Source organism: Callionymus lyra, chromosome 1 (assembly GCF_982586985.1).
Source record: "Callionymus lyra chromosome 1, fCalLyr1.hap1.1, whole genome shotgun sequence".
In the NCBI taxonomy this organism is placed as follows: Eukaryota; Metazoa; Chordata; class Actinopteri; order Syngnathiformes; family Callionymidae; genus Callionymus; species Callionymus lyra.
Genome location: NC_141818.1, coordinates 21,230,042 through 21,244,366, shown reverse-complemented (window position 1 = coordinate 21,244,366; position 14,325 = coordinate 21,230,042). Strand labels below are relative to the sequence as shown.

Here is a 14,325-nt window from a genome sequence, read left to right as displayed (position 1 = left end):
TTAATCTAACTTTTTTTTAATAAAAAAAACAGAATATGCGGTAAACATTATTTATTTAATTATTTTTGCACGTTCCTCAAGCCTATCAAACAAAACGATTTCAATTCAAGCACTTAAGGAAAAGATGTACTGTTTTTTTCTGTTTTTATTTACTTTCGATAATCATTTAAAAGACACGTAGAATGGGAAAACACAAAACACAGTGAGGTGAAATAACTGCTATGCCCCTCTGAACAAGAAATATTTATATATATAAATATTAAATATTTAGATACAACAGATGTATTTAAAATAATTTAGTCCATTTCAAAGTCGGATTTGTTTCTCGTCGAATTATAATTAAATTTCCATTTTTCGATTTTCTTGTCTCACCCTTTCTACCTATAGAACTTTTACATTTCAGGAAACGACTCGCGTTATATGTTTGTGCGCATATACAGTGAAGTGAAATGCAAGCGTGTTGGAGTGACGTGGAGCAGTGCGCATGTGCGCAGAACCTTAAAGAGAACAATTTAAATAAACAAATCCACCTGAACAAAACTAAATTTAAACTTTGAACATATTGAATGAGCGTAATTTTTGTTTTTATATGAAGTAAACAGATCAAGAGCGTGCATTATATTTATAAAGAACTGTGCGTAAAATCGTATTTTTCCCTCAAGTAAAATAATGTTAACCTTCATTTTTGTCGAAAGATCAGCATTGTTGATTTGAAAATATATAGGTCATTAAATACTGCGATCTGGATTCATGGCTGTGTGTCTCTGGGACGTGCATAAGTTGTGTAAAAAACGCGACTGCGCGCGGTTACGCAGAGCACATATAAACGCATAAACCTATGGCGCATCACTATGGAGGAAAGTTACAGTGAGCAGGACATCGCCATGACGTTGACTTGGCATGAGTGACAAGCTCTTCTAGAAGTGAACCAGGAGGCAGCAGATCCTGGGGCTGAGGAGGCGTGGATCTCTGACACCCTTCCACGCAGCAGCAGCTTCTCCTGCAGCCACAGCTCAGATGACACCACCCCGTCACCGACCGGAGGACTCAACCACGGATCTACTCTGCGGATCCACCATGTTTTTTAACACCGGCAGCCTCGTCCAATGACAGCCTGCGGCTTCACCGGGGAACTGTAGGAGACTTGTGGCCGTCGAACGGAGCGCTCGTGACGGCGTGCGAACGCTTTCATTTTTTGGCGCATGTTCCTCTCCATTGTGCGCAGACTTCTCCTGCTTTCTGTGCGGCCGGGAAGCGGCGGAGGACTGGATCTCTACAGGACTGGATCTCTTTTCTATGGACGAAAGTGGTCCTCTCTCTTCCAGGGCAAATGCGTTCAGTATCGTGTCTCTGATTCGTGCCGCAGAGCGAGCAGGAAACGCGGCGTTTGACAAACTCAGCAGCGACTTGGAAACCCACGGCTGCTTCAAAATGCACTACAGCACTGTCACCCGGGAAATGGAAGGTAAATGTTTGTGACCCCCCCCCCCCCCAAAAAAAACTACCCTATGCTTCTCCTCTTTAAAAAAAAAAAGCGCGCAGAGAAGGTTGCAGTATGAATCCAAATAGTGAAAAAAACACACATAGGTCCAGACTCAAAATAAATAAGTCTTAGTCGAGACGATCTTGCGCGTCCAGGATCCAGGTATGATCTGCGTCCAACCGTTTGTTTGTTCATGCAAATGAGAGTGTTATCTCTATTGTTTGCTTCCTGGCCAGTGGGCGTCCTGACCCCCTCTCTGAGAACTCAGACGGGTGCCGGAAAGCGCGTTTAAAAAAAAAGGGGCGCACTTCCACGTCCACCAGTCCCAGGACGCACTACCTACAGTTCCTTATCTAAATAGAAATAAGAACCGGTTTTTATCGCAAAGGGGAGGCCCTCCGCGTCAGATAAGAGCGGTCACTCGCGCAGCAGCCGCGCACAACAATATCACTCCTTCACGCACACACACACACTTGACGATCTTTGCCGAGATTTAACGAGCGCTTGGACAAGTTGGAACTTAATCAGACTTCGGATAAGACAGAAACAGTGCGTCACTCGGATCTCACCCTCTGTGTTGTTGTTTATGTGGTCAAGACATATTGAGTAAATCCAGTTTTTTGGGATGATTTCAGCCATATCCAGTCCGTGGCTGACGCAGCTGTCCCATTTTTGCGATGTTGCAGCCTTCACCACCAGCAGCCTGAGCAGCCTGAACGCTCCGGGGGGCTACCACCTCTCCCCGTCCCCCGGGGACCCCTACAGTCAGCACGAGGCCCACTTTGAGCCCTGCCCGGCCGCCCAGCACAACTACACCTATCCCGGCTCGAACCCGGGCCAGGCCCCGCCGAGCGATGGCGGGACTCCCAACTGCTCCTCGTCCTCGTCCACGCCGAACAGCAAGAGCATGGTGAAGAAGAACCCTAAGGTGGCCAACATCAACGTCCAGCTGGAAATGAAAGCTCTTTGGGATGAATTTAACCAGCTGGGAACCGAGATGATCGTCACGAAAGCCGGGAGGTGAGTCACTTGGAACACCTGGTTCTGGCCTTTTTAATAACACAGACAAGTATGACTTTATATTGCATTTATGTGCAGTCAGGTCAACTATTCAACGAGTTTAGGCTTTTACATCTTTATCTCATTTCATCTTGCATTTTTTAAACACATTATTGTCGTGTAAAATACATTGTAGGATTTATTATTTTAATATTCTTTCTTTAAGTTCATTAGAGTTTGTACCATCGAGACGCCCTTTTTCTTCTGAATGTAAACTATAATACTATTTTAATGCGCATCAACATTGTTTTGCAAACTGAGAACGTAATATAAAACAATAATAGTATAATTAAAGGAAGCAACACATACACGCTTTATACATTTTCTTGTAGCCTTGTCAAGTAATTTTTTATATGTTTATACAATCAATTTATACTTAAACTTAAACTTTAACATTTTTAATTCTAACTATAATACGAATACTACAATCTATAATATCTAAATATTTGATAGCCAGTGCACACAGAAGTATCTGTTTTAAGATCAATTATTTTACGTGTGCTAAATAGAAACATTAAGTTAACATCTAAAAACAAAGGCAACTTCGGACTTGTTGATCAGCAATACATGAAAACAATTGTTCCTTCTGATATTAAAAATGAAGAAATACAGAATTACATTCTGAAAGTAAAAAAGACAACTTTTCAAAAGCACAACACAACTTTGTATCATGCTTTGTTAATTTAAAAACAAAACGAATACTTATTTACTTTAATATATAGGTCAGTAAATTGTGGCTGTATTATGAATTCAACCCTAATGTTTTCATTTTCAAAATTAAAATCAAATATTAATTTGGTCCCATTCGGAATTCAAAAATATGTATCCCTGCATCAGTGCTGCAGATTATTTCTGATCGTTGCGTGAAATATACTTATTTAGACCTTTATCTTGTATTGTTTTTAATTATTTGTTGTTGCGCATTCCTTTTTTAAACAAATTAATTCACCTGCATTTAAAACACATCAAATAAATTAAAACAATTACTAAAAACACAACATGACGTCAAAAATAAATTAACTGAAATCATTTAAGAAATGATCGTGTCTCACCATATTTATATTCCACCGTTTTGTGGATAAATAAAAGTAAATAAATATTATAATAATAATTATGGGATTTTAAACTTAATATTGTCTTCCTTCGTGGAAACATTTTATTTACTTATTTTTGAAAACATGTTCGTTTGTTTGCTACAAACGAAATGTGTGTGTGCAAGTGCTGGCATGCACGCGTGCATGTGTGGTTCGAATGCTTTGGAACCGATTTGTAAAATTTACGACTTTAATACGTGCGAAATGGATGGAATAAAACATTTGAGATATAGTGAGTAGTGAGGGTGTGTGGAGAAAAAAAAAGGACACACGGTTTTCAGCCTCATCTGGTCGCAACACTGATGTTAATTGAGCGTAGATTCTGGAGAACTTCACTAACTGAGGGAAACACTCGCGCTTTTACTCAGATTTCAGCTCATGTTCGCTCGTTTAATCTTTATTTCCCAGCGAGTTAACACTCAATATTTTAGTTAAAAGTGACCGTCACTCTTGTAAAGTGGTTAATAAAAATAGCGATGCACGTGAGTTTTTATTTTTAAATATTTTTTTCATCTGCCGTAGAGGTTTGTTAAAAAACGAAAATCAAAATGAACAAAGCATAAACGATTTTATGTGCATTGCGAGCTTCTGTGCTGATATACATACTTTTTTTTTGCAGGAGAATGTTCCCGACCTTCCAAGTAAAAATATTTGGGATGGATCCTATGTCGGACTATATGCTCCTAATGGACTTCTTGCCCGTTGACGACAAACGCTACAGGTATATATACAGTAAATATTTTATCAAATAATTATAAAAAAAAATGTATACAAAATAAACAATAATATTTTGAACATTGAAAATATAACTATAACAAATAATAAGCAAATGACATCTAAGATGGTGTTTGTGTGCATTGTTCAAACAGGTAAAATGTTATCTTTATTAATGACTGTTCTGGTTCCTCGAAGGTATGCCTTCCACAGTTCGTCGTGGCTGGTCGCGGGAAAAGCGGACCCTGCCACGCCGGGGAGGGTCCACTATCACCCGGACTCTCCGGCCAAAGGGGCTCAGTGGATGAAACAGATCGTTTCCTTTGACAAACTAAAGCTCACCAACAACCTGTTGGACGACAACGGACATGTGAGTTCTGTCAATCTCTGCGAATTTAATCCCGTTTAAAATGCGTTACACAATACACATTAAACAACAATAATATATATGAGATTTATTATAATTGAGTGATAAGTTGTTGAGTTTGTTATTTTTAAAATGACATCAGGAAAAGGGTGATGCGTTTAACAATAACGTTAATAATAGAATATTGTAATACGGGATATAAATGTATTCGATAAAAACACGTATGTTACATTCTATTAATATTGCTCGTTAATTTCGATTTGTATTATTGTAGATGGAAGTAGTTTTAATAAAATAGTTAGTTAGTTAAATAAAAACGAAATTATATTAAAACCAGGGCAGAATTAACCATTTGTCTGTTCAAAAAAAGAAGCAACATAATATGTTGAATCAGGCACTACAATTGAGTGTCAACTGGGATTTTACTTTATCTACAAAATAATTATTCATGTATACACGGGTGTAGGTGTAAAAAAAAAAGTTACGTGCTGCAGGTGCGAGTTCATGTACACTTGTAAAATAGGCGTCAACTACAATGAAAAGCGTAAAATAAATCAACATTAAAAAAACAACAACATCTATTTTATCATATTTGTATTTTGTTCTTTTTTTATTCGTTCTCGAAATTGTATCGAGTCACAAATGAAACAGTTTGAGTCTAGAGCGGAAGTGACCTATTAAAATGGCGGACCAATTAACTCTTCAACTAGGAAGTGAGAATGAAACTGTAAATCATGCTGATATTAGTTTAGTAAAGTTACTCTATAATAATGAATATGGATACTGTTTTATTTATTATATATATTTAAAATATAATAAAAGTAAAAGAATACTTTGAGGTCATATATTCTCTGTACTGACTCGTGTCCTTCACCAGATCATCCTCAACTCCATGCACCGCTACCAGCCCAGATTCCACGTGGTCTACGTGGACCCCCGCAAGGACAGTGAGAAATACGCAGAAGAGAATTATAAAACCTTCGTGTTCGAGGAGACGCGCTTCACGGCGGTGACGGCTTATCAGAACCACCGGGTGAGACTTCAACCACTCATTCATGATAAAAAACAAACAAACATGTTGATAAATATTCAAGATATGAGAGAAACTTTAACATTCAATTATATTGTTGCTTTCACTGCGCATGTCCGCGAATCAATCCACATTTAAAAATGTAAAAATAAATTAAATTACATTTTAAGGATATCAGCACTGATAATTTAGTACTTAAAAGTATTGTTTTATTTTATTTTAATATTAGCTAAGGGTTATACAATAATGACAACAATACCATTTTTTTCGCCGCATTTCCTATCAAAGGTTGCCAGGTTAAGTCTGCATCCCCCATCTTAACCCAGAAAGACAGAGAATATAAGTAAAACATATTGAATGATATCCAACTAGAACATACACAACCCAACTTTACTTTTCATATTTCAACATATCCTGCATGTTTTTCATTTGTCATCTATAGTTTAGAAGTTGTGTAGTAAATGAAAAAAAAAGTGTAAAATAAAGGATGATCAACGATAATAATTAGGGAAAACTTGTCCATGAACATCAGAGTTTATAATGCATTTTTAAACGTGAAAGCCTATAGTGTGTGTGTGTGTGTTGAATAAATAAAGCAAGAAAAATTACTTAAATACAGTTCACACAGATGTAATTTACAATTCAACAATCTGGAAAAATAAAATAAAGATCTGTACTCATTACACCTATGAATATAATATTGACTTTTTAGAAACCCTAAAGAGCTATACAAATATTCCTTACTTACTTACTTACTTACTTACTATATCAGTCATTTGTTATATTGGCTGTAATCTCTTAAGTACATTCTTTATGTGCAACATTTAATATCAAAGTCGGTCCTCAATACAAACTTGTATTTAAAATGTCAAGATCTATGTTTTATACTTATGGTTCTCATACAACCAGACTGACGTGTCTTCTTCTTGATTTCAGATCACACAGTTGAAGATCGCAAGCAACCCTTTTGCTAAAGGTTTCAGGGACTGTGACCCAGAGGATTGGTGAGTAATTATACCAGATAGTTTGGATTTAAACACATTATTAAGTGCATTTTCTGGTTTACATTTTCTGCTTGTTCTCGTTGTTGTGCTTCAAATGTATGTAAAACTAATTCAGGTCCACAAGGAAATACCTTCAATATTTTTATGCATGTACATCACATACAGTCATATTAAATAAATGTATGATTAAAACTAGCTTCATGTTAACTCTAATGAGTACCTGCAATTCAATGTTTATATGAGCACTACTAGAATAATATATTTAGGAATTTAATTTAATTCCCACAAACAACAGGGAATAGAAATGTGCTCAACAGAATCAACTTAATGATTCAGGATTATGATTTTCATCAAGTATATATACATATTATGTTCAAAATATTGTGTGATGAAGTTTAGAAATATCTGTATAATGCAAGTTAATTAACAATATAACTTTTTATCCAGGCAAAAAAAAACTATATCCACCTGGTCTCTCCAGCAACACATTGAAATCTTACCTCGGTTTTATGAGCATATTTGATGAGTAAAATCAATCAGAGTCATGCAGTCAACACATGGTCATTTAAAATTAAAGAGCCAGCGAGTGTAAACGGTCAGCACTTGCGTCAGTGTGAATTCGTCAAATGCACATTCATCATTTTTAATATAAGCTACAGAAACGGTGCCCTTGACGTTCATTAAATGAGTGTGTAACTGAATCCTCTCTCTCTGCGACAGGCCCAGGAATCACAGGCCCGGCTCACTGCCAATAATGAGTGCTTTTGCCAGAACAAGAAACCCAATGTCATCCCCACCTCAGCAGAACGGCTCCGAGAAAGGTCTGCACGTCGATCCCGTCTCACTTGTCATCATGTTTTAACTGTAAAATAAACAATTCAACAAAATATTACCTGGACAAACAAACAGTCAATAAGTGCCACTATTCAGTTGATTATAATTATGAGTAATAACTTTGTCTTTGATGACATCTTATAAAATCAAGATTTAATGTAACATATTTATAAATAATATGAAATAAAACAGTAATAAATAATAAAGCAGCTATCATTGTCATTAAAAACCTAAATCTAGAAAATACCAAGTACTTTTATCTCTGTGATTTAGCGGCAACAAAATAATGTTGAGATAATAATCATAAATTATTTAAAAATATATGTACCATACATGCCACAAATACAGGAGCACTATATTAATTTAATATCAAGTTTATTTTTAATCATGTCATTTTAATGAGAAAAATTATAATTAAGCAAATATGTGTGAACCCTCATGTTCTGCAAGTTTAGTGGGGTAGAAAATTCAAGTTCTCATCAAAAGTTGTGATTAAAATGCAGAATTATACTAGAAAATAAATGGTTTATAAAGTTATGGTTTGCTGCTTTAAAAGTAATAATAATAATGACTATTTTTATCTGTACATGTTGCATTTTAATGTTTATCTAAAGAAATTATATTGATTTAAAATACTCAATATCCTCATTTTGTTTTACAAAAATGTTTTTAAATCAAGTTTTTTAATGACATTGTTTTATTGTTGTTTTTTTTAAAAACAAAATACTTAGATAGTCAAATTGATTTAAAAATGTGCAAAATAAGGAACAAGCTATTGTAACTTTTCAATTCTTTAGTTAATGTGCCGTTTTTTGTGTTTCTGGGTCAACATGTTACTTTACAAAATTAGTGTTTTTAATCGATATATTTATTTGTGCAGAGGACAGTAGACGTGAATATGAGCGAGACCCCAGCGGGACCCCCATCCACGGGGATCCTGCTCACCAGCTGATGTCCCGGGTCCTCAGCCCCGCCCTGCCAGTACCAGGAGGCCTTCACGCTGTCCCACTAACCAGCGGAAGACCGAGTCCCCCACACGACCTGCGCTCAGACCCCCACGCTCTCACCCCCGACACGCTTCACCACCACCCTTACAAGTACCCCACCACTTACGAACACTACCTGGGGGCCAAAACCAGGCCGTCACCGTATCCCATCCCCAGCATCCGAGGACACACGTATCACCACCACATGAACCCAGCCACGGCCAATATGTACTCAGCCACCAGCGGACCCTCAAATTATGACTACGGGCCCAGATAATGACCGCTGACCACCGGAAGGTTCCAGCACACAGCACTGTGGGAGTGTTTCTTGACCTGCAGGGTGCATTCACGGGCTACATTTTAGCCGGATAAACCTCGGCATATTTATTTAATGCACCGTCACGGGGAGCATGGACACCTGTTCTGAGCCAGGGGAACAGCGCCACCTTGACCTTTGAACCCTGAACGCTGACAGCTCATGATCGGCGCGAGGAAGAAAGCGGCAGACGGACAATTTATTTGATCACAGACTGGAATTATATTTTTTTTTTGTGTTGAATGCACTTTTTGGATTTGCCTTGTTTCTAATGCTTTTAAAAAAAGCCATATGTTACGTAGTCCATCAACCTCCTAGGTAGACGAGATGTTTGCATGTTGAGCTCATCAGAGAAGGTGTCGAAACACTTTCAAATGTTTCTGCTCGAGCGAGAAACGGTTCGAGGAGAGAGAGAGAAAAAAAAAAAAAGCAAAAGATTTTGGAACATCTTGAGCCGCTCTGAGAAGCTTGTACCATGGCACTGACTTGCAGCAAAAGTAAATAAATGAAGCAGAATGACTGTTCTGTATCTGAAAAATAAACATTTAAATCTTGTAATTCATGGCGAAGAATGAGTCTCTGTGCCAGTCTTCCAACTGAGGCGGGGGGAGGGGGGGGGGGGAGAAAGTCTTACCTCACTGATAACATTGTTCAGGTCTGTGCGGCCGGGCTTCCTGTTGAAATGTTGAAATCTGCACCTGGTGGAAGTCAAAGAGAAATACAGATTCAAAACCTTCATTCAATACCGAGAAAAGGATGGATTTAATTGAAAACACATAAATGTGAACTTGCTGAACTTCTGCTTTTTTATGGAAAAACAACTTTTATTTTCCTGACACGCACATTAACAGGCATTTCCTCATCCTAAACGGCATGTCGTTGATCATTTTCAAAATGACAGCAGGGCACCATGTGACCAGATCTGCGTGTTCACCTCCGACCTCTGTTTGAAGTCCTCCCTGCTGCCGAGGGTCGGTTTATTGGGAAAAATGAGCTTCGGAATATGTTGTCGTCATAAAGAGGAAACATGCAGATAATGTATTTTCCTCCCTGTAAGCAGGGACCAAAAAAAAAAACTAAAAAAGGATGCCTGCGGGCCCCTGACCCCTGACTGTTAAATGGGTTGTAAAAGTGTCAAAGGTTAAATGATGTTTCCACTCGTTTAAAGGGCAACTAATTGGATGTATCATTTTCGTTTAGTTAGGCTTTGAAACTAAATCTAGCAGAGTAATTACCATGATATATAAACGTTTATCAATACATAAAAAAAAAAAAATAAATAGAAGTGTATTCATTCACTGTGCTTTTAAACTAGTAGTATTTTATTTTTTTAAATACGCATAATTTCAACTAATTAATACTTTTATGTAAAATAAATGTATGTATTTCGATTGACGTTAATATTAGACTTCACGTCGACAGGCGGGAACTAAGTCTGAGGTGCAAATGCGGCTTAACGTGGAACTGTAACTCGGTCACAGATCTGGTAGAAGTGAGAAAAGCTGCCAGATACGAACACATCAATTAATTGCTCCGTTCATTCGGCGCGCGATAATACGTCATAAAATTGCGCGTTGAAGAGCAGAACAAAACCAAATAGTTCTTCATGTCTTACGAAGGTATTTTAAATCGTCGCTTATTTTTTATTTCATGTTATTGTTTTTTTCTCGTCAAAAATAGCACAAAGATCAATATGAGCATTTAATTAAAATAAACATTAAACCAAGGTTAAAACGAATATTTAGAAATACAAAATTCATGGGGCGGTAAATCATAACAAAAACAACCTAAATACGACTTAAACCTAAGATAAACATATTAATTCAATTTCTAAGACTGCCAGGTGTTTTTTTTTTTTAATATTTGTACCATAACCAATCAAGGATTTAAAAAAATAAATAGTACTAAATGCGTAACTATGTAACCTAAAAAGGGAGGCACACAAGATAAAGATAAATTCAACATTTTAAAAATAATAAAGAAAATCTCTCTTCTTAGCTTTTTTGTTTTCCTTATAATGTTATCTATATTAAACGTGCTGCTGAGTGGAGTCTGTGGGACATGTTGAAACAGTGTGTGTTTGAGTATTTCCATGATGACAAGAGTCATTCATTCACGTTTTATTCATGTGTAATGTGTTATCAGGAAGGGTTATTAATGTGAAACAAGCAAATATTGCTTCTTGGATGAAATATCTATTAATAATTCAGCAGATTCCATTATCTGAGAACATTTGTGTTTGAAAATACGAATAGAAAATGAACAGAAGCAATAATGTAGCCTTTTTTTTTACTAGATAATTGATTGACTTCCTTTGGAAACTCAACATATCATTTGCCACCGATGTTGCCGTTTTTCTTTAAACAATCATCAGGGATCTATCAAAAAGTATATAAATCCCTTTAGAAAAACAATTGCTGCAAAGCTTACCAGCTGTTAAGAGTTGGTCAACTTCCAGGATGACAATCAATAATGCTGGTTCATGATCAGATACACAATTAAAATAAAAAACTGCTTCTTTTCACATCTTCTGGGTAACACTTAGTTGAAAAATCATTTAAAAGTTTGTTTTTTTTATCTTCAAAAATATATTATTATTTGCTGATACATGTGTATGAATACTGTTTGCTAGCATGTTAGCAGAGACATAAATAATTAAACTTTAAACTTAACTGAGAAGAATGAAACTGAATGAAAGGACCATATCTGCAAACATACCTTTGTGAGTTCTTCCACATACACTGGCCATTACTGGGATTTCCAACCTGATATTCCATGAATGTCACTGCTTTAATTTGAGTTTTTCTCATTTGGTCACGCTGTAAAAAATGTATGCAACTCTCCTCTTCAGCATCATCACTATTGACACACAGTGAACATGTTAACATCTTATATGTGTTAACTCAAAGGTCGCGAGGTCAAGTCACCAACATTCTAATCAGAGTTGCTCTTGGGTCAGGCTAGCGTTGATGTGTTGGAAGAAGTAAACGTGGCATCGTGGTTTGCTCCTGAAAAAAAATGATAAAAGAACACATAGAATCCTCAGTACTTGGGTACAAACCAGTATCGGCCCTTAACTCTACTTATTCAAGTGTAACTCTTCCAAGATCATCCAGGACACGCGGTGCCAAGGACTTGCCAGCGAAGTATGAGGAAACAGATGATGGATGATAAAGCAACCAGAAGCATCATTTGACACTCGGCTGCATCTGGAACATCTGCCGTGACAGCTCGGACGGAACCGCGTGCACGGACTTCACTGCAGTATCAGGGGACGGTTATTAAAAACAAGCCAGGTATGTAAACCAGAGTTCTCCGTCTAAACATGGGAACACGTGTTTTGGATTTGGGTCGACGGCCTGGTCGGGCGATTCAGAGGGAGTAGTGGTTGGTGGTGCGGACGAGCTTGTTGATGGAAACTTGAGGCGGAACATCAAACAACGGAACCATCAAGAGCGAGAGCTTTGACACATTTATATTCATTAACTTTTGCTATATTTTTCATTTGTCATATTTACCCAGAAATATTTTTCTCTCACATTTTCCACAAACTTACATTTTTGATATTTTACTTCTCTTTTCACATAAATATCATTAATCAAATTCAAAGTTATATTTTAAAACTATTGTTTTCCTTTACTCTAAAACTTTCATTTAAAAGTTCAGTTCAGGATATTTCTATAATAATTTCCATGATTGGCTTCTTCCTTGAAATATAATCTGCTTAAATTAATGTGAAAATACTATCTTTTGATAAATTGTTTTGTTTTTCATAACATATTCATCTGTTTTCTTTTACAAATTATTAAAAAAAAGTTCTTCCAAGCATTACTACAATCTCATGTCATCTATGATTAATTAAAGAATGTTTTTCATTATGTCGTTTCTTTTTATATGTTATCAATGTTTTTTTGCCCCTTTGCTTTATACTCGTAAACATTTTATTTTTTATTTTTTATTCATAAAACAATACATTTTCTTAGTTCAATAAAATCGTTATACATTGGAAGTTGTTGGACTAGGTCAGAATCTATTGGATGAAAAAAATAGTTTAGTCATTTCAATATGATCCTTAACCTCATGTTATCTCAGGGTCAAAGTGACATGGAAACCAAAAAGAAACGAAAAGGATTGACTTTAAAAAAATAAATATTCACAACTTAACCCTTGTTATCTCAGGGTCAAAGTGACCCAAAGGCCGGAAAAAACGTGGTATCCCTTGTGTTGTCTATGGGTCAAGGTCAATCCTTTTCGTTTCTTCTTGTGACATCTTAATGTTACATAAAATATTTTCAAGGCATTTTTTTTCCTTTAATTATTTATTTTTAAGAATTATTGTAAGTTTAAGTTTTTCTATAATTAACGACTATGCCATAATAATGTAATATAATGCCATTCTAAAATGTACTTGTAAACAATCCGTCTCAGTGGTAAATCCAGCTAAACCATGATGGGCTACACCACCTTTTTAGGATTACACATGGACCCTCACCAGGCTGAACTTTGACCTTTTAAACTAAAGAAGACACACGTTAGGTGACAGCATCTATTGTGAGGCGGGCTCAGTTGTGGGGGTCTCCCTGCGCATTTATTGACTTCCTAAATGTTCCATTATGAGGTGATTTACGAGAGTCGGTAGTCAATACTGACGCCCTTTACATCCCAGCAATCTGCACCAATGGACTGTTTGATTTATTCTAGAGGAGACGGAAGCCAAAGCCTTCCTCCTCCAGTGTTTGTTCATGGCCAACAAGAGCTCGGAAGCTATTAGGGCCGGAGGATGTCGCCCCAAAGGTCACAAATAAAGTTGAGTAGCTGCAGTGAACTTAATTAAATTCCCCAAAAATAAGATTAGAAAAGTATTTGTAACAAGTTTGCTACATACAAGGTCGCTCTCTTGCCGTTGACCTCGTCTTTCCTCTGATGATCCGCTTTGATTCTTCCGGTTCATGACTAGCTGAAGGTCACGGTCTTCTGAACGATGAGAAATGTTGCATTTTTGAAGTTCGTAATCTGCTGCTGTAACACAAACTTCTGTGATGCTGACAAGTCATCAGAAAGTCACGTCTTATGTTGTTAATCGGTGTGTTAACTCCAGACCTTCTGATATCAGAAGGAAGTGTCTCTTCACTGATCTCTTCTAAGTTTAGATTCAGTTTTTAATCATTATACATTCCATCTTTAATAAGAATAATAAACCTGAGGGTGAGATGAACGTCTGCGTGATTAAGAACATACCTTATATTGTTAACGATAATGAATTGCTTTTGTTCGAGCATCAAGACATGATAAATTCAGTCCAACCCAAATCTGCTGACCAGCTTTTTTCCTCCCCGACTCCAACACTTTCTGCTCTGCAGGTGTGTGATAATGTTTGCCAAACACTGCTCCGACCAATCTGGACGCCTCTCCGCTAATCCAGGACCTGCAAGAATAAC

At 36.8% G+C, this 14,325-nt stretch overlaps 1 protein-coding gene across 2 annotated transcripts; it reads left to right on the top strand.

Moving 5' to 3' along the window:
• The first annotated feature begins 228 nt into the window (after positions 1–228).
• On the top strand, positions 229–9,445 carry tbx1 (T-box transcription factor 1). Of its 2 annotated transcripts, none has more exons than XM_087796686.1 (8): positions 229–1,465; positions 2,119–2,503; positions 4,256–4,357; positions 4,549–4,720; positions 5,595–5,750; positions 6,684–6,751; positions 7,472–7,572; positions 8,466–9,445. In XM_087796686.1, the coding sequence occupies exons 1-8, from the start codon at positions 1,297–1,299 to the stop codon at positions 8,846–8,848; spliced, it is 1,536 nt and encodes a 511-aa protein (XP_087652812.1). In that variant the 5' UTR covers positions 229–1,296; the 3' UTR covers positions 8,849–9,445. The 2 variants fall into 2 exon arrangements, with proteins under 2 accessions (XP_087652812.1, XP_087652821.1); XM_087796695.1 differs by having other exon boundaries at positions 233–1,465; positions 2,170–2,503.
• Positions 9,446–14,325: the final 4,880 nt, after the last annotated feature.